This window comes from Antedon bifida, chromosome 4 (genome assembly GCF_963402885.1).
Source record: "Antedon bifida chromosome 4, ecAntBifi1.1, whole genome shotgun sequence".
Taxonomy (NCBI): domain Eukaryota; kingdom Metazoa; phylum Echinodermata; class Crinoidea; order Comatulida; family Antedonidae; genus Antedon; species Antedon bifida.
The window spans coordinates 1,211,787-1,233,682 of NC_136229.1; the positions used below are offsets into that span (position 1 = coordinate 1,211,787).

The window sequence follows — 21,896 nt, forward strand, 5'->3', positions numbered from 1 at the left end:
TTTTCTACAATGCGAGGTTTTTCTACCAGGATTGAAAATGTATGGTAGTGTGCGGCGTCGATTGTCTACTTGTCCAAAATTAGTGCACTGCGGCCTTTTCGAATGGTTAGGCCTAGCCTTCCGTCTTAGCAGCGAACTAATTGATTAAAAGTACTGTAGGAGTACTATTCCATTTCATTTTATTCAGATTCATATCTACAATATACGATTTTTACCTACACAAAAGTAAAGATCAACAATTATTCCTATTGTGGTCCTTTAAAATTACCGTAATTATTACTAATCATAAAACTAATCACAAACACAGATATAAGTTTAACCTAACTTCTAAGTATGCAATCGAACAAGTGGAAGGAGTAAAATGATTGGTTTAATTATAAAATAACTGAATAGCTTCATGGTGTAATGCACACTGACTGCCAGTTCTAGTGTTTCTAAAATCCATTCCAAAAAGTAATGTTATAAAATGTTAAAATGTGCAGTCCTACTAACATTACAGTCAAGAACAAGATTGTAACGCCAATATGATAGGTCTAATTATAATTTATTAGGCCCGATTACTAATCAGTGGAGAATAAAAATGTACTCTTTACTCGCTTTACTATATCTGCTTACGGCTTCCTGTGTCAACTATCAAGTTTTCAAATACCGCGAATAAAAATGCCACCTTGTGATTACTAATCAGAATGGTAACAGTCTCTCTATAAACCTTAAACTAAATAACGCTTCATTTTAAGGCATGACAAGAATCGAAGAAACATGCTAAATTATAATTATATCAGCTATGATAATTCAGACGATAATCATGCATGATAATCACGTTTGTTATCAAATTCATGGCAAAATGCTAATATGAACGTAAGACACCGTCAATAATCTTAACTATGGGGCTTAGTAGAAGTGGTTGATTCATTCAGTGCATCCATGGTGGACAAAGTATGATATTATATTGAATAATATTGATAATAATAAAGATTCAGGTATTCGAGACGAGTTACAGAGTTCATCTGGTGACCAAGATTTGGATGACGCAGATGTTGCAGACGAGTTGCAGAGTTCATCTGAAGATTATGGTGAAGTTTATGACCTAGTAGATCAACAATCGATGACGACATGGCCAATACCAAGGCCACCGAGGAGTATTGCATTAAAATTACTTGATCCTAAAGGTATGCTAAGATTGGCATTTTCTTTCTGGCTGTCTATGATTTTTCTTATTTCATTTGTATCCGTTATTCAGTAATTTGTATCAAAAAATCGTATCAAAGTTCCAGCTTGAAATAAATTGTATAAAACATTAAAACATAATTGAATACGTAACATATACACTGGGTAGAGCCAATTTTAGGGTGGTAAGTGAGAGGTTCTGCACCACCTCAGCAATTAACTTTAACTTAAAATTACAAATCACAAATTATAACTCTTGCCTCTTGTACAAAAATGGAGTTTTTTGGACAAGTAGTTCTCGAGAAAATGCAATTTCAGTTTACTTGTTACTTTAAGACTGCTCGCCGGCTTTTGAAAAATTCTGTCCTATCTTTTAACACTAGCAGGTCTGAAACGTATACTAAAAAGTGGTCCAGAATTGGGACCATGGTCCCAATGGAATGGTCCTTGACCACATATCTATCTGTATATTCATTTTGGTAAAGATCTTGTAATTACTTTTTGAGTAATCCTGCTAACAAACAAACAAACTAGCCCTCGCGCATAGCGCGATACTTGGCCAAATAAAAATTGGCCTCCTAAACACACTTGACCCGATTTTCACCAAAAGTGTGTGTCTTAATGCTGTGTGATTTAGGCTAATTTCACTACAATCCTGTGTATACGAGTTTAGTGTACAGGTTATGTAACCAGCCTTTCAACGAACAATAGCTTCAGTCGGCTAACAATAGAACAGCAACGCGAAAAACACACGGGTGAATTTGAAAAGAATTAGGTTTTGTAAACTACTCGCATCAAAAAACCTCTATATTAAATCTAATTAAGTTTTAAAATTACAAATCACAAATTATAACTCTTGCCTCTTGTACAAAAATGAAGTTTTTTGGACAAGTAGTTCTCGAGAAAATGCAATTTAAGTTTACTTGTTAATTTAACTTTTGATAATTCTGTCCTATCTTTTAACACTAGCAGGTCTGAAAATAATTTTTAAAAGTGGTCCAGAATTGGAACCGTGGTCCGGATTTTAACCAAAATTGGGCGGTGTCATCCTTGCACCAGATGACATGTATGGTAGTAATTTGGATTCATTCGAATCAAAACTGTGAGCGCTAGAGTGATGACAAACAAACAAACAAACACACAAACCAAACAGATCAACATACTTGGCCAATTTTCAATTTGGCCAAGTAACAAACAGACAGACAAACAAACCCACGCAACCGATTACATATACCTCCTTTTCATTTTCATTTCATTTCTTTATTCGACAACAAGCGGTCCAGGGGTTGCGACAGCAACAGAGCGCCATAACACATTTGTGTCCGCAACCCCTGTAACATACAACTTAATACAAGTTAAAATGAATATAAAATATACAGATTATATAACAAATTTAATTAATTTGTATAACTGTGTTACACAATTTAAAATACACCTATACAATTAAAATAAAGTTAGCGTTTATCAAGCAGATATTTTTTCAATTTCGACAAGAAATTTTTCAAAGGGAGAGTAACTGCTTGATCTTTGATTATGGGGGGGGGGGGGGGGGTAGTGATGACCATATAACAGGAAAATTGTTGATAGACGAATATTTTAAAGTATCGGTACGTGCAAAAGGGTGGACAAATGTTAGTAATTCAGGATGGCGTTGATTTATATGAATATTATTGTTTACAGTAGGCCTACTACAAAAAGTTACATTATAAAAACAACGAAATATAAAGGAAATTAAAATCATTAAACGTCTATCACGTAAGGATAACCAACCCAAAGTTATTAAACGTTCGTCGTATGATATAGGTCCGCAGTGGGGTCCCAGAATACGTCTAGAGGCCCGTCGCTGAACCTGTTCGAGGCGTTCTATGTATCCTCCGTTTCTGGGGCCCCACGCCGGCAAACCATACTCAAGAATAGGCGGAGGTAAATGAATAGCTGACTGTCAGTTCTAAGGTTTCTAAAATCAAGCTTTCAAATACCGCGCATAAAAATGCCACCTTGTGATTACTAATCAGAATGGTAACAGTCTCTCTATAAACCTTAAAATAAATAACGCTTTATTTTAAGGCAAGAATCGTTAACATGCCAAATTATAATTATATCAGCCATGACAATTAAGACGATAATTATGCATGATAATCACGTTTGTTGTTATCTGATGACCAAGATTCTGATGACGCAGATGCTTATTACCGGTATGTTTATTGCGCAGATCAACTGGACCCAATTTGGCACGAGTGGAGCACAGTGATACAGTGATAACAAAACTGAAAAAAATCACTAAAATTGTAATATCTTTTCGTTGAATTTGATTATATAAATATATATATTTAAAAACAAAAGTTACTTAGGCCGTCAAAGAAAAATAACAAACTGGACTGGAATTAACTGGACCTCAGCCTTTTGAGTTTTCTATTATTATTGCATTGTATATATTTATCTCAGACGAGTTGCAGAGTTCATCTGAAGATGATGATGAGCTAGGAGATCAACAATCGATGACGACATGGCCAATACCAAGACCACCTAGGAGTATTGCATCAAAATTACGTTCTCATCAAGGTATGCTATGACGAAGGAAAGATTGGCACTTTCTTTCTGGCTGTCTATGCTTTTTCTTATTTCAGTTGTATCCGTTATTCAGTAATTTGTATCAAAAAAATCGTATCAAAGTTCCAGCTTGAAATAAATTGTATTGAATCCGAAACATACACTGGGTAGAGTCAACTTTATCGGAGGGTGGTAAGTGAGGGAGGTTCTGCACCACCTCAGCAATTAACTTTAACTTAAATTCTGAGTGTGTAATCAAAAGGGTGGAATTAGTAAAATAATTTGTTTAATTATAGAATAAACTAGAGGGTACTCCGAGAGTACAAACCTCCGTCAATAATCTTAACTATGGGGCTTAGTAGAAGCGGTTGATTCATTCAGTGCATCCATGGTGGACAAAGTATGATATTATATTGAATAATATTGATAACTAGAGGGTACTCCGAGAGTACAAACCTCCGCCTACTGTAAAATTCCCCTACATAAAATGTCCCGGAAAATATGTATATATTAAAAAAAAAATGTTTTTATTAGTGTAAATAGGCTAAGTTGTGGATGAGAGTTTGGTGTAATGGTTATGTATCCAGCCTCTCACATTTGAGATCGCTGGTTCAAGTCCCACTGAGGTTTTTTTTTTATTATTATTATTTTTTAATTTTTTTTTAATTTTTTTTTTGTTTTTGTTTTTTGTGGACCTTGATCTTTGACCCTGACCCTTCAAAATTGATCATTGTGGCTAAGTTTGGTGAGAATTGGATAAAAACTGTGGTCTCTAGGTAGTAAAATAGTTTTTTGTTAGTTGTGACCTTGACCTATGACCTTTTCCCCTCAAATTCGAACTCGTCCGAGCTTTTGAGGCATAGACCATTGTGGCCAAATTTGGTGAGAATCGGATAAAAACTGTGGCCAGTTGGAAGAAATTGTCAGCGATGAAAATTACAATTTTCATTCCAAAATAAAATTTCAAAATTAAAAGTTTCACCGATGTGATTTTTGTCATCGCCAATAACGTTTGTTCCGCGTAAACAGTTCTTGTAAAAAGTGGGATCATTGGACAGTAAAATGTTTTTGAAATTATGTAACCAACTTGTCTTAATCAAATTAGCCTCCAGTAGTCGTCGCTCTTTGCCAGTAGGACTGGAGCTGACTGAATCAGAAGGGATGCAACCAAAGTTGTCAACAGGTATTTAATTATAATTATTTGCTTTTTATTTTGTTAAAAATACTAACTCTTTTACAGAATATTTATTTTTAGACTTAAATAAAGGGTTGTTAACTTACATTTAATTCGTGGATTATAGGCACATGATATTCAATAAATACTCAATTGAACTCATGCTCATGGCATTTTTCTACAATGCGAGGCTTTTCTACCAGGATTGAACATGTATAGTAGTGTGTGGCGTCGATTGTCTACTTGTCCAAAATTAGTTGCGGCCTTTTCGAATGGTTAGGCCTAGCCTTCCGTCTTAGCAGCGAACTAATTGATTAAAAGTACTGTAGGAGTACTATTCCATTTCATTTTATTCAGATTCATATCTACAATATACGATTTTTACCTACACAAAAGTAAAGATCAACAATTATTCCTATTGTGGTCCTTTAAAATTACCGTAATTATTACTAATCATAAAACTAATCACAAACACAGATATAAGTTTAACCTAACTTCTAAGTATGCAATCGAACAAGTGGAAGGAGTAAAATGATTGGTTTAATTATAAAATAACTGAATAGCTTCATGGTGTAATGCACACTGACTGCCAGTTCTAGTGTTTCTAAAATCCATTCCAAAAAGTAATGTTATAAAATGTTAAAATGTGCAGTCCTACTAACATTACAGTCAAGAACAAGATTGTAACGCCAATATGATAGGTCTAATTATAATTTATTAGGCCCGATTACTAATCAGTGGAGAATAAAAATGTACTCTTTACTCGCTTTACTATATCCGCTTACGGCTTCGTGGGTCTTTCCACCAACTATCAAGCTTTCAAATACCGCGAATAAAAATGCCACCTTGTGATTCCTAATCAGAATGGTCTCTCTATAAACCTTAAAAATAAATAACGCTTTATTTTAAGGCATGACAATAATCGTTAAAATGCCAAACTATAATTTTATCAGCTATGATAATTAAGACGATAATTATGCATGATAATCACGTTTGTTATCAAGTTCATGACAAAATGCTAATATCCTTCAACCTAGCTTTCAAATACCGCGCTTAAAAATGCCACTTTGCAATTCGTCCAATTGAGAGAGTTCAAATTCGATTGGACATTTAGACGATTATCAGTCAATTAGTATTCTCATTAAACTAAATAATGAGTTCGGAAAAGTGGTTGATACATACGGTATTTCAGAGAAGAGTGGGTAATCTAACATTTCCCTGGTTATATTAAATTTTAAACATTTTATAACGATTAGTGTTTCCGATGAATGTTTCCGTTTACCGCGACCACGTGACTCTTATTTTAACCTATATAATATCCGAAGCTATTATTAAGGCGCTCATGAACAATCGATGACGATACCGACAATACCAATACCGAGGAGTATTGCATCAAAATTACATTATCCTCAAGGTATGCTATGACGAAGGAAAGATTAGCACTTTCTTTCTGACTGTTTTACTTTATCATTTTGATTTAGCTTTTGCTTTCAGTTGTATCCGTTTTTCCCTAGTAATTTGCGTTGATTTTTTAAACACTAAATCTTTCTTATGTTAACACTGTGCTCAAATGAACGCAATTTGGCACGAGTGGAGCACAGTGATACAGTGATAAAAAAACTGAAATAAATTCACTCAAATTGAAATATCTTTTTGTTGAATTTTATTATATAAATATATATATTTAAAACAAAAGTTACCTAGGCCGTGAAAGAAAAATAACAAATGTTATAACTGGACTGGAATTAACTGGATCTCAGCCGTTTGAGTTTTATTTTATTATTGCATTGTATATATTTATCTGAGACGAGTTGCAGAGTTCATCTGAAGATTATGATTATATTTATGACGTAGGAGATCCACAATCAATGACGACAAGGCCAATACCAAAAAGAGCAAGAGAGAGGAAAAGGGGGAGTAGTGATTCAATATTACGTTATCCTCAAGGTATGGTATGACGAAGGAAAGATTGGCACTTTTTTTCAGGTTTCAGTAATTTGTATCAAAAAATCGTATCAAAGTTTGAAATAAATTGTATAAAACATTAAAACATAATTGAATCCGAAACATACACTGGGTAGAGCCATGTTTATGGTGGTAAGTGAGAGATTCTGCACCACCTCAGCAATTAACTTTAACTTAACTTCTGAATGTGTAATCGATTAGTAAAATAATTTTTTTAATAATTCGTTTAATTATAGAATAATTAAATAGCCGACTTCCAGTTCATTCTTGTGTGTATATATACTCTTGTAACTATCAACTTTATTCACTGGTGAAGGTGGATATAAACATGTTACACATGTCCTAACCATTATCTTGGTATTTGTTCAAATTCGATTGGACATTTAGACGTTTATAAGTCAATTAGTATTCTCATTAAACTAAATAATGAGTTCGGAAAAGTGGTTGATACATATCAGAGAAGAGTTATTATATTACCAGTAACACCATGGAAGAATTATCTAATCATTTATAATTCATTTATAATTTAGATCTTGGATCACCAGAGCCTATCAAAGACGAAAAAGGCACTGTCTTGGAAAAGATGCTTCGCATTTTCCGTGAGAAGGTTTCAATGCTAAAATTGAAAGACGTATCTGAATTCAATTTTTCTACTTCAATATTTGCTGCTGGAATATTCGACCATAAAGGCGGTAACCTAACTATTAAAGATGCCGATGTCAATCTCTTCATCCCAGAGGGTGCAATTTCTCGTGGAACTAGAAAAGAAGTCTATATCTACTTAGATCCAGATGAACACTTAAATCAGGAACAGCCAAATGAAACACGAGTTGCTCCTATAATACACTGCGGACCACCAGGGACTACATTTGAAGTGCCGTTCGTTTTGTCGTTTCCACATTGCGCTGAAAACAAAGATCACTGGACATTTTCAGGAAAAATAAAGGATTCAAGAGATGCAGATTCTGATTGGGAACCAATTGATGACACTGAAGGAATAAGCTTTGTTTACGAAGATCATTGCATAGTTATGGTCAAGCATTTCACTGGCATCACAATGGCTGGTATTGCCGAGATAGAAGGAATAAAACGAATGAATATCTGTTCATTTGGCAAAGATTACAATGGAGGCAACACATACACATTTAAAGTTCGAGCATTTAATCTATACGATAAGGAGGTAAGTTTCAAAACGACAGCGCGGCGAATAGTTTTCAGGCGACAATAGAACATAAAACTGTTGTAGATTATGAAATGTGTAGCTAATTGCCGATAACACAATTGTTACCATATCATTATTTTAGGCGGTTATAAAATATCAGAGCAAAAATAAAGAAACTCCACGTGATGATGTGCAAATAATTCGAGTACAAAATACTGGGGAAGATGTCAAAGTAAATTTGAAAGAGATAAAGGATGGATGGCAGTCAGCGTACGAACCTGAAATGGTAAGAAAGGGGTTTAATCTTTGCATGCACAATAGCTAAATAAACAAACTGACAACAAAAAGGTATGTTGGGATAAAGCCTTGTAAAATTCTGCGCATGCGTTTTGGCAAGTTTCGTAATAGACTGGCCATTTAGTTACAACGAAATGTTTCTTATGTCAAAATCAGCACGATATATCATTATGAAAACAATTACTCTGTTATTAGTTATTGTAATACATTGTACTGTATCATCAATAGACACTGAAACACGCAAAACTATGGTACGAGACGAGTGGCGACGGTTCTGATCCTCCTGCACGTTGCAGATTTCGTTTGAAAAATACTGATTTAAACAATCACGATTCAGTGTACTGTAGAATGAAAGTGAAACAAAACGGTAATACCGACGAAGAGTATCTTGAAATGGACACTGAGCGGATTCCTGATGAAACTCAAATAGTAGGCAAACAGTACAGAATTAACTGAAATACAACTTAGACGCCTAAAGCTTTGTCTACACTATCAAACTATTTTGAAGAAAAAGTGTGATGTTCCCAAATATGGCAGTGATATCCATATATATGGGCACATCGCATTTTTGTCACATAAAGTTTGATAGTGTAGTCAGAGCATCATTATTTAATTAATCAATATACTTTCACTCATAATCAATGTCTTAATATAATCAACAGTTTTAGATAATAATAATAACCACCTAAAACGTCTTTGTATACAAGCCTTTTTGGTATTATGTACTGGAGTATCATGGTACATTTAGTGTTTTATAATTCAATTCTTTCAGATTCCACCGCCTGCCGATGATGTTGACTTCAATCTTCAAATGTGCCGTCGAATTGCCGGAGATACACAACATTCCTTTTATAGTAAACTTCCAGAAGAAGTCTGTCATCGTTTAATGACAAATCTTGACGTGGAAAGGGAAGGTAAAAATGGCCCACTTGATTGGAGAGCTTTAGCTGACGCAATGGGAATCAAAGCTGACACGATTGAATGGATGAGAATTAAAGTTAAAGACCCAACTTTAAACCTGCTAATGTTATTAGACATAAAATACAAAACTCCTTACGAGTTTTGTAATACGTTATATGAAAAACTTAGAGAAGCAGAACTTCTTAGAGAAGCTGAATGGATATCGCCGTACACATCAGGAGTCGCGCGAAGTTAAGTTACATATTGTAATATTTAGTCATGGAAGTCCCTGGTTAGTCCACTATCTTTAGTTACTTTAATACTGTTTTTTAGTACACATTCAATCAACAACATTTTTGTACTGACATCATGTTAAGCATTGAATGTTATTATACAAACGGTAAAATTTACGTACTAAGTAGAATTTAAAATACAATGCAAGTTCTATGAAGACGAAGGAGATCATACAAAATCATATTGTACAACTCCCTGATTTTAGAATGTTGGTATATATAATAAATCTGCAAATTCGTCCTAATGCATTTTGCTTCAGTGATGTTTTAAATTCAGTGAAAGGATTACTGCATTAACTGCAGTACCCATGCCAAAATGTTATCGTAAATTAAATCTACAAGCTTCACAGTGCAATCCTTTCATAGAGATGTTTTTAAATAATGTAATGTAGTGTGTCTTTATGGTGGTTCACCCTTTTGAAGATGTCATGCGTGAGTGGGTTGCTTAAAAATAAAGAATCAACTAAAGATACTATGTTCTATAGAACTTGAACCCAGTCAGAGAATTTTGTGACTTTCGACCCTAAAATTCAACCACTTTATGAATTGTATTGACCAAGTTTGATTGAAATCAGCCCAATAGTTAAAATGCGTATAGTCTTTTACTCTACAGCTTTTCACAAAATGGCCTCGTTTAACATCAACGTGGAAATGGTAAAGTTATTAACATGCAGATACTATGTCAATATAACTATTAATATACTCTTTTGAGATGATTCCTTTACCTAACTTTCCCTTATTTGTTACGTAACACAGCAAGTAAATTTATGGGGCCATTGTTCAGATATCTAATGCAGTAACACATCTTGTTTCAGAAAGCTAAAATTGAGACTGTCTGAGAATACATTGGTGTAGCGCCACCTTCTAACAACAAAACATCAACCTTCGTTCCTAATTCCACGAACTACAATCAATGGTAATACCGTAATCATCGTTAAATATACCTGAATCGAGTAACTTATAACTTAAAACTGACATTAGTAAGTTGCACACTTCAACTATTAAGTTAACCAACTATAACAAGGGGTACAATATAACATGTTCAATATTGCTTAACAAAGTAACAATACTTTGATTATTGGAAATATATATAAATGCAACGAGATCAAGTTAGAATAGCTGTAATGTCTACTTACAACTTTAGCAACCACCTCACATATCTTAACACATAGGCATAAGCTTCAGTTTCGCCCGCGTGTGTAAATGACTGAAGAGTTGATCGCTATGACGTCGAAGGGACAAAGCTTAGTTCTGATCAAATCCTACATCTTCAAGGTAAATTCAAGATAAAGTTAAAACGTACATCTTTCTTTCGTGAAAATAAAATGTCGTTTCCTGACGCGCCCATACTACAACCATTTGGAAGAGATTCGTGGTATGCAAATTAGATTACATTCCAATGCGCGCCACCAACCGATTCGATAAAATAGCGCCAAAACGGAAAAAACTTTCCATTCGCTCGACAGTACAGTGTTTATGAAAGAGAAGTACACTTAAAAGTACTTTTATCGCTAAAGACAACTCAGTTTAAAACAAAAAATAATTAGAAATCCAATCATATATAGCTTTATATAGAGGGAACTTTTCTAAGCTTACCTCATCGCTTCCTGCATATCCATTTGATTCAATATCGCACTCTATGGTTACTGCCTTAACACGCTGGAAAAACAATAATGAAGCGGAATTGTATTGGATTTTTACATTTGAATTTCTTTATAAGTTATGATATAATATAGTTTTAACGAGTATTGTGTGGTTAGCAGGTACAGTGATATTCATCTAAAAATAATAAGCAAAATCCTAGTAATTCCAAAATATTTTTTAAACAAACTGACACACATTCGTGTTGGCAATATAAGCATGTCTCTTTTTACTGACAATGTACAATGCGGTAAATGCCGCTATGATTAGTTGAAATCCCATCGAAATAATTGTATGTAACATACGTGTCCTACATCATGACCCACCAACAACAATGATCGTAACTCTGGTCTACACATTATAACTTTACCCCAACATTTTTTAACTGTTATTTAATTAATTAATAGTTTCTTCAATTAACAGTTGGTAAGCATCCATTATTGAACAACAGAAGAATGTAATTATGAATTAAAACTACTATTTTTACTTTGAAACATACAGTAGTAGGAGCAACATACGAATCGCTATAGAAACATTCAGTACAAGCAGGGAAGAGTTCTATCGACACAAATTTAAGCTGTTTTATAAGTTATTTAATTGACGACTTTGAGCACTTCAGAACTTTTAAACAAGCGAACGATTATTCCTCACAATTTTGTTTAGGACTGGCTTTAAAAGAATGTATTCATATTATATTATTAAACTATACATTTTAATAATATTAAGGAGAAATGTTATCAATATAATTATTTTAAACAATATACACATTGAGGACTATAACAATAATAGAGGACCCATGGATATCAGCTCCCCTGGATATCAGGGCCTCTTGGATATCAGCTCCCCTGGATATCAGGGCCTTGGATATCAGCTCCCCTGGATATCAGGGCCTCTTGGATATCAGCTCGCCTGGATATCAGGGCCTTGAATATCAGCTCCCCTGGATATCAGGGCCCCTTGGATATCAGTTCCCCTGGATATCAGAGCCCCTTGGATATCAGCTCCCCTGGATATCAGGGCCTCTTGGATATCAGCTCCCCTGAATATCAGGGCCTTGGATATAAGCTCCCCTGGATATCAGGGCCCCTTGGATATCAGCTCCTCTGGATATCAGGGTCTTGGATATCAGCTGGAAGGGTCACTCTCTATAAACATTGTTGAAATATGTATTTAAAAAAACCCAAAAAAGGCAAATATACAAATCAAGTATAACAGTAAAAGATTATCCAACATAGCTTTTTTGTTAAAGAATTGCTTAGTCATTTTGTATCTTTTTCGAGGTAATACTATTTATTCCATGTAACATAAAAAAAAGTTGTAACAGGAAAAAAGAATCTATCCTATCTGAAATTAGGTGTGTAATGGATAACATAGCCTATGTTATCCATTACACACCTAATTTCAGGTAATGATTTAATTGCCTTAATGACTTGCATTATATTGTATAATCTATTGTCCACACCTAACTTCTTGTCTTCCTCATCTGGGGCAACAAATGCCTACTGCATGAACAACCATCTATTGTTAGGAAATGTATAATACTTGCATTGTTGTATTAACTATTGTCCAATTAGGCTGCTTGTTCACTATCATGTTTTTTTTTTATTCCATGTTATAGGTCATAACTTTTATAGATACACGTTTATTTTCCACACCCTTTTCTTCCTTTATTGTTAAATTGCTTTTTGAAATCTTTTTTTTTCTACTAATTTCTTAACTTGCCTTATCCGGAGCAACATATCGTTTGTTGCATAAACAAACCGTTATTGTTAGAAGCACTGTATAAAAGGCAAGTTGTTTCACCTACATCGCATTCATTACCGTACTTCAAACAATTTTGCTGCAAACATGAAGATCGCTCTGGCTTTCTGTCTCTTGGCTGTTTTTCTTAAATCAACTAGCTGTGAGTATTTTTACTTCATTTACTCTTTTTCTCGTTCACTGTGTAATTGTTTGGTCATTTGTTTCGAAACCAAAATGGTAATTTGTGAATGGGACTCATTACAATAAAGGGTGATTCCCACTAGCGACGTAACGTAACGCAAACTTCGCAACGTAAGAAAATGTCCTTCCAATAATTGTGTTTGCCCTCGCCTGCGTGAAATCAAACCTGCGATGTTTGCAGCACTGTTGCGCCGTCGGTTCCTACTTGTGATTACGCAATACAGCACTTTGCGTTGTGTTGCGTTGCTAGTGTGAACCACAATTTAGTAAAAATTACGACAGATTAGAGAAAAACGTCGGACCAATTATTTTGCTTTGAAAAATCTATAGCTACGATATACATCATCCTGTTGGTGCAATACCTGCTGCTTCATTGGGCTCGAGTGCAACCCTAGCCATCAGTGCAGGATCAGTGACATGGTCTGAGTTATCTTGAGGTCGTGGGTTTGAATCTCACCAGCAAATTACTTCTCAATATGTATTTATTGTCAAGTACAAATTACGTCAGAGTAGGGCAAAGCATCTGACCTATATATTTTGTGAAAAAGCCATTTGGCCGTTTTGAAGATTCTCTCCAATTTACGTGTTTTCACATATCTTGTTGTTGTAGCAAAGGAAACAAATAGGCAATATCTATAGATACTTCTGAATTCAGATTTCTTTGACATTTTGTTGTCTGTTTATTGTGTGTATTATAGATGCAAATGGATCGAGAGATCAAGTTATTTTTGGATCATCAACAGGTAAAGGACCCCAATTTTAAATTCATGGAGCGTAATGTTGTATATCAATTCTTAGCGAAAGCAATCAATTCGATTTTAATTGCTAAATTTAGAATAAGATCTAATAAAATCAGACATACACACATTATTAACAACAACAACACAATCGTCATCATCATCATCATCATCATCATCATCATCATCATTATTTTATATTTTAGATAGCGTATTAGTGAAAAAGTTTGTTGAAGCTAGACAAAGTTCAACATGGACCGGTACATACGGCGGTGCTGCTGGTAGAGCCATTGATGGGCACACAAACGGAAACTTCAACGCAAGAACATGTACTCATTCCTGTAAGTATAAAAATAATATGTTGATATAGTCATTTTAAAACACTACTTCTAAGAGTCACGTTATTTATTATATAACTAAAATTCATTAACATTTATGCATGGCAATACTGAATAAAATTGTTCGTATAGTATTTTTGAGAAAAATATTATTTCTAAAAGACTTTATGACTATACGTTCCATCTGAAGGACGAGACAATAAAAGTAAAGCATCTTGTCTAAGGATAAAACTAATCAGAAGGTACAATTCCAAATTTCTTTCTTGAATTATTCATCTTTGGTGTATTTTTTTGTTTTTTTTTATAGTACAGTAGGCCTATAATAACATATAGTAAATGAGTATTTTTTTATGTTTTCGAAAGCTTGTCGAGGTGAGACAAACCCTTGGTGGTATGTCAAATTACAATCATCGAAAGTGATTTCTAAGGTTGTGATATATAACAGACAAGACTGTTGTGGTAAGAAATCTGATTTTCTGTCAATAACGTAAAGATTCTAAAATATTCCTGAAAAAAGTAATTTTTCCCTTAATTCTCTGAATATTCCAATCTTAAGCTCTGTCTACACTATCAAACTGTATGTGTAAACTGTATGTGTAATAATAACAGGCCAAACCTGTTATTATTCAAGCCTGTTTTCCAGTCGACGTATCATGACAGTGCGACTGATCGTGTCGCAGCCACAGATAAACCATTTGATCTCCGGAGCTCAGCACCCTGTTGTTAGATTACCTTGACGACACAAACTATTGTATGACTATACAACACATTTCTATTATTACCAAGCATGTTGATATCGTCGTGAATTTTATCTCTTCCTGATATTAATTGTGTTGTATTTTTTCGTTTTTAATATCTAGGGAATAAATAACGAATAAATACGTCCGTATCTGTAATTTAGTTCAATGTGATTAGGCCTAAAACTGTACCTGACCTGAAATAAATAACGATGTTACTCATTATAGCTTCTAGGTTAGCCGGTGCTGTTATTGGTATTGGAAGCAGCAATTTCCCACCTTTTACTCGAAATCAACGATGTGGAACTATTTCTTCCGATATGACTAAAGTAACCCGCATCGAAGTTGTATGTAACCAGCCAATCATAGGACAGTACGTCAGTGTTAGGTTACCTGGAACAAACTGTCTTACCCTTTGTGAAGTTCAGATTTATGGTAAGAATTATTAATTATTAAGTATCAGTTATTAATTATTTGTTATTAATTATTAGTTATATTAGTTATTAATTATTAGTTATATTAGTTCAATAATTATTAATTATCGGTGATCGTTACTCGTTAACTAATAAATATTAATTATAAGTATTTTAGTGTTTGTTTTAAAGAAATTAATTTTAATATAAAATAAAACCTCGTTTCTTTTAGAGAGCGTATCAGTAACTCCTTTTATAACCGCAAGACAAAGTTCAACATATTACGAAGGTGGTGCTGCTATAAGAGCCATTGATGGAAACATAGATACACGTTATCTGTATGGAAGAGCATCATGCACCCATACCGGTGAGTCTTTGTCTTCTTCTTCATCACCATTACCATATCATCATCATTATACCATATCATCATTATCATCATCGTTGTCATCATCATTATACCATATCATCATCGTTGTCATCATCATTATACCATATCATCATTATCATCATCGTTGTCATCATCATTATACCATATCATCATTATCATCATCATTATTACCATATCATCGTCATCGTCATTACCATATCATCATCATCATCATTACCATATCATCACATCATCATTACCATATCATCATCATCATCATTACCATATCATCACATCATCATTACCATATCATCATTCCTATCATCATTACCATATCATCACATCGTCATCATCATTACCATATCATCATCATCATCATCACCATACCATCATCACCACCATATCTTCACATCATCATCATTACCATATCATCATTCTTATCATCATTACCATATCATCATCATCACCATTACCATGTCATCATTTATATCATTATTATCATTTACTTTGCGTGCATTGGTCAATTTCGGAATTTTTCTTTTAAAGCTCGGCAACGAAACCCTTGGTGGTATGCTGATTTCGGTTCACTGAAAACCGTTTCAAAAGTTGTGATATATAACAGAGGCGATTGCTGTGGTAAGAAAATGCATCCTAATGTAGGCTTACGTTTAAGTGATTACATCTGAAGTTGTCAGTTTCACCTAAAAAAAATAATTGCATTATTTGTTTTAGCATTATTTTTATTTCCAAAAGTGACCATAAATATATCGGTTTTTTTAAGTGCTTCTTTAAAAGAAACCATGTTTTAAGTTAGGTTGTGTGTCTTTTAATGAGCATATAGGATATAATCAATCATCAATAAGGTAAACAAATGAGAACATAACGGTTAGGCCTAAAATAAAACATAATAAACTAAGCAATGTTTATTGAACATGGTGTCCCTTCCTTTAATGAGTACATGCGAAAATCTACCTATGGTTTCATGCAACGTATGTTGAATAGTGGTAACATCCTTGTTGCTTGTGTTTGCAAACATATGCTCCATAACTCCAAAATGTATTGTAGATGGAGAAGCATTCTATATACTTAAGTTTAGATTTTTCTTTTTCTGTTTATAAGTTTATTAATATGGATGATATTTCCGAAATAAAAAGAAATTGAATTGAATTGAATTAAGCCTATAAAGTATGCTATAGTTTGTATAATGCAATTTTTAGTTAGTTTTACATTTTTAAACAGTTTTTTTATATTTTTAACTCTCTTGTATTTTAATCTGTTATAATACTGCACGTTTTAAATTGTTGCAACATTTTTTATGTTTGTATTTTATTGTTTATTTTTTATTTATTTATCTTTTATCTATTATTTTAATCTACCAAGCAAAGTGAATTTCCATTTTTATGGACAAATAAAATTTCTTGAATCTTGAATCTAATATTAAATGCATTGTAATAATTCAATGCTTTTTCATTTTAAAATGTACTTATTTAAAGAATATTACGAACGTCTATTTACTTCTTATTTTCTAGCCGATAGACTAGGTGATGCTCAAGTCCGTGTTGGTGGAACAACCGTGGCACCTTTTACTCGAAATACACAATGTGGCGGTACTATTACACAAGTTATGATTCGTTCGAATCCTGTCGAAATTGAATGCCACAGACCAATCACCGGGCGATACGTCAGTGTATATATTCCTGGAAATAATAAAATTCTTAGTCTTTGTGAAGTAAAGGTGTATAGGTAAGATTGTTCGGCAACATTCAGAAATATATGCGCCTCGACAGACAATGAGTTATAAACTCTCTGGCATGAGGTGAATGATGAAAAGTTACAGTTCAACTAGGCGATATAAATTAATAATTCTTAGTCTTTTTGAAGTAAAGGTATATTGTAAGGTTTAAATGTGGTTTGATAAAATTCAAAAATATATATATGCGTCTCCGCAGACAATGAGTTATCTTGTGAACGTATAACTTTTTTTAACAAATATTCTCAATTAAAAATACGAAAGTTAACAAATTAATTAATAATAATAATAATGATAGTTTGATCATTTTGTTTTCCCATATCGAATCTATACGTTCCCTCACCTTGTGTACTAGTATTACTATTGAAAAAAACTATATATACTATAACACATGATTCTTTTTTTTCACAGCCGACAGTAAGCAACTCAAGAAAGACACAGAGTTAAAGTTGTAGAAGAAAAACTCGTTTTTGAACGACATAAGAATTCCAGTTTTTATTGATGAATTTATTTGATGAATCATAAATGCTATTTATAGGCATAGTAGTTCTTTTTTTTTATAGATAAAATAGAGTTAGCTTTCGAAATTAATCGAAAATCGATCAATTGAATTTTTGCACATAATGCGCATTTAAACTTGTTGAAATATAAACTTCAATTATGCATTGTTTTATTTATTTCTGATATTGTTGATCATCCGCCGATGTACTTACGCCGACGCTCAACCACCATCAAGACGAATGAAAAACGTTAAATTTCTATTTTATGCGACTTGTTTACCTGGTATGATTTTCAGTCGCGTGGACGCGACTCTATAGTTCACTATGTCGGTCGGTCGGTCGGTCTGTCGGTCCGGTATCACTATGCATTGTAGCACGCGACTTAATGGCTGTTGGCCTTGTTTTTATCTAATGGGGTCCTTACCTTATACATTACTTTCAGTACAGTACTGTATGCACATTTTCAAGACGAGGTGGTATGCCGAGCCGTGAAATATGCAAACAACCACAATTTACAAAATGTTTCTCTTTATACATTTCATGGCTCAACCGGCCTACATTAAAAATTATTGTTACAAAAACGATAATCTTATGGAGAAAGGCAGATATCTATATATTATGTAAAATGTATAGTATTTTTAAAATGCAACTTGCAAAAAGAAAATCATACTATACATACCACCGTGCAGTTCGTAAACATATGCATGCAGAGAACAGTTTATTTTCGTTTATATATAGGCCTACATGGACGAATAAAAACTACTTCTATTGGCGGCAACATCAACGAACACTCAAAATCCACTATAGCCTATGTAAAGCACTGATACTTGGCTTTTGATACAGCCATCTACGAGAAGTTTCCAAAAACTATGATTGCTCTATTGACATGTGTATTGAGTATTGATCATTGATCAAGGGTTGATTGATTTGTAAATTGTCTTAAATTTCATCAAAAATCGGATCACGGAAAGTTAATTTTCATACGACCATCAGGTGCGGATTTAGGCTAAAATTTAAAAGCCATGTCTTTTTAAAATAATTACTATTTTTATTTTCCTGCAAGCCGACGGATCGTTTTTATTATTTATAAAATATTTAGCCCCACCGCTAATGCTGGATCCGACCCTGACCACAGTTTATTTTTAAAATATTGTTGGTAGTTTTGCGTTTACAATTTTCTCACTGCCCCACAAATGCACCAAGGTTTGTTTCAGTTATTTTTTCAAATAAAAAAGGTTTTTAAAGAACAATTTTTCAATCTAGACCAAAAAAAAGCATTACAAATATTGTACTCAATGTTTTTATACTTTATTTCTGTTACTGTACTAAACAGTACTGCATTACAGAAGCAGAATATCATGTGAAGCTTTACAAGATTTAAGTTGCAAAACAAACATTCCTTCTTAATCTTCATCCTCCTCTTCTTCATCGTCGCCACCCTTTCCTTTCTTGGCGTTCTTTCGCTTGACACGGCCAGCACGCCCTCCTCCGTATGGTGATCTCAACGAGAAATCTATGTGCTTCTGCGAGTCTAACCGTACGATGTACGACGGAATATTGACAACTTGTTTACGCACTCTGTATAAACAATATTAAAATATAAATTATGAACTGTATTGATTATGTTTACAAAAACCAAAGTTTTAGAAATAATTGGAAATTAAATATGTAGATTTTCAGAATGAGACGGGTGTTCTTCACCTTTATGATATAGAAATGTTTTAACTACCTATTATGTTTGTTTAAAATCTTGGAACATAACAAGCGTATGACCTTCTGAGGTGTGTAAAACTGTTACATTGACCTCAAAGAAACTTTTGGCACATCACAGGATATGACCTTCTGAGGTGTGTAAAACTGTTACATTGACCTCAAAGAAACTTTTTGCACATCGCAGGAGTATAATCTTCGAGGTGTGTAAAACTGTTACATTGACCTCAAAGAAACTTTTTGCACATCACAAGATATGACCTTTCTGAGGTGTGTAAAACTGTTACATTGACCTCGAAGAAACTTTTTGCACATCGCAGGAGTATAATCTTCTGAGGTGTGTAAAACTGTTACATTGACCTCATAGAAATTTTTTGTTTTGCACATTGCAGAAGTATGACCTTCTGAGGTGTGTAAAACTGTTACATTGACCTCACAGACATCTCTGTCAAATTCCAGTAAGGTGTGTAAAACAGGTTACATTGACCTCAAAGATTTTAAACTACTAATGCCTTCGAAATTCAGCTATATGAACAAATAAATCAAACTAAATCATTAATACATTAATATAGTATGTAGCAATAATATGGCTTTACATGGGAATTAGTAAAAATGATTGGATGTAATTTAAAATGCAAGCTTACCTTATATGTCTTTGTCTGATCAAGATTCTGGCATGGTGAATGCTCTTTGCCAATCCAAGCTTGAACACTTGGGTTTGAAGACGACGTTCCATAAAGTCCTCAACACGTAGACCCAAAACATAATCAAGTTTCATTTTGGACTCGTCCAACACTCCAATACGAACCAAACGACGTAAAAGTGCATTACCTAAAAAACATATTAACAATCAATTACTAATAATGCAGTTAGAGGAAAAGTTAATTCTGTAATTTGACAGAAACAAATTTACCTGCCATTAAAAATCAGAATAATTGAAACAAACCTTCAAACAAACGGCGTGAATCCTTTTCTTCAAGTGTCAACAGATGACGTGCAGATTTTCTGATCTTTGCCAAAGTATACTTGACACGCCAAACTTCACGCTTGTTACGAAGACCAAACTCTCCAATAAGTTTTAACTCTTGGTCTAAACGTTCCTTTTCAAAAGGACGTCGAGGAGTCACAAATGTTTTACTGCATACAAGCTTCGGCATCTTGAACCGTTACTCTATAAAATACAATAAAATAATTGTTTAAGATACTCCGGCTCTGTAATATTTGTGTCACAGAATAGTTTCTCACTTTGACCCTAAAATTGGATTGCAGAAAAAATGTATACACGATAGTCAATAGGTTTCTGGTTAAGAGAAAACGGTATAATTTGTCTTTTTTATAAGCAAAATAATTTTAATTTTTATCTAAGCATAGGCATTTGTCACCACCGTTTTTCCGCAGTGTAGTCTATGCTTACACATACCGGGTATATGTTTTTTCGGTGGATTTTAAGCGTTTTCTCATACAACCCCTCCGTTCATGTATGCTTTTTTAAATTGGTGTGACATGGTGTCCTGAAATACTCTGAAAAAGCTATGTTATTTTTGTTTGGCTATGAGGATGACTGTTTTTCATATCTGCAAGATAGGCCTAAATGGCTTCCGAAGCATGAAAATCGTCTAGGCCTATTTATCGATTCCTTCCAGTCTGTGTGAGATTACTCGGCTTAATTAAGTCGAATTTAATGTGACTGGTATAAAAAGTTAGAGTTGCTAACTAAAAAAAAATACTTTGCGATTACATATCGCGGCCCACACGCTAAGCCTTTAATTGAGTTTGCTTAGCTAGCCTAGGGCGGCCTAGGCTCCTACTACTAGGGCCAGGCCTAGCCTAGGCCTATTCATATTTCTAAGCCTCCTTTTATATGACGGTAATGTGTACTGTATTTTTAGGACTTTATTCTTAATAAGAAAAAATGAAACCCAACACGACATAAAATATATATTATATACAAATTATTTATTATTATAATGTACATAAATAACATTCAAAAGTCAAAAACTAATGAAATTCATTCTTAACCATCAAAAACCTACCACGTGGTAAGCAGGCAAAGCAGAGAAAGGAAGAGCGCGATGGTGGGAAGGGTGATGGCGATCGTTTTGAAGCCATTTTACACACATTGTAATACAAATATCAATACTCATATATCCAATTTTAAAATCAAATTTCTTTTTGATTTGTCGACAAATTAAGAATAATTTCTTACAATAAAAAAAATGTCAATTTTTTATTTTTATATTTATCTAGGCTT

At 33.7% G+C, this 21,896-nt stretch overlaps 3 protein-coding genes across 4 annotated transcripts; 2 read left to right on the top strand and 1 right to left on the bottom strand.

Annotated features, from left to right (window-relative positions):
- Positions 1–1,097: 1,097 nt before the first annotated feature.
- On the top strand, positions 1,098–9,728 carry LOC144840260 (UNC5C-like protein). 2 transcript variants are annotated; one of them, XM_078696016.1, is made up of 6 exons: positions 1,098–1,128; positions 6,268–6,305; positions 7,402–8,036; positions 8,161–8,304; positions 8,544–8,744; positions 9,088–9,728. In XM_078696016.1, the coding sequence occupies exons 1-6, from the start codon at positions 1,106–1,108 to the stop codon at positions 9,469–9,471; spliced, it is 1,425 nt and encodes a 474-aa protein (XP_078552142.1). In that variant the 5' UTR covers positions 1,098–1,105; the 3' UTR covers positions 9,472–9,728. The 2 variants fall into 2 exon arrangements, with proteins under 2 accessions (XP_078552142.1, XP_078552143.1); XM_078696017.1 differs by lacking the exon at positions 1,098–1,128 and having other exon boundaries at positions 6,093–6,305.
- Positions 9,729–12,980: 3,252 nt separating this feature from the next.
- On the top strand, positions 12,981–18,098 carry LOC144840677 (uncharacterized). Its single transcript, XM_078696620.1, has 9 exons — positions 12,981–13,052; positions 13,792–13,836; positions 14,037–14,171; positions 14,532–14,627; positions 15,134–15,340; positions 15,551–15,685; positions 16,232–16,321; positions 17,215–17,428; positions 17,847–18,098. The coding sequence occupies exons 1-9, from the start codon at positions 12,998–13,000 to the stop codon at positions 17,854–17,856; spliced, it is 987 nt and encodes a 328-aa protein (XP_078552746.1). The 5' UTR covers positions 12,981–12,997; the 3' UTR covers positions 17,857–18,098.
- A 1,123-nt stretch (positions 18,099–19,221) lies between these two features.
- Positions 19,222–21,735, bottom strand: LOC144841215 (small ribosomal subunit protein uS4-like). The gene is made up of 4 exons (XM_078697472.1): positions 21,679–21,735; positions 20,592–20,816; positions 20,290–20,476; positions 19,222–19,513 (listed from the first exon to the last, which is right to left on the bottom strand). The coding sequence occupies exons 2-4, from the start codon at positions 20,800–20,802 to the stop codon at positions 19,339–19,341; spliced, it is 573 nt and encodes a 190-aa protein (XP_078553598.1). The 5' UTR covers positions 20,803–20,816; positions 21,679–21,735; the 3' UTR covers positions 19,222–19,338.
- Between the last annotated feature and the right edge of the window lie 161 nt (positions 21,736–21,896).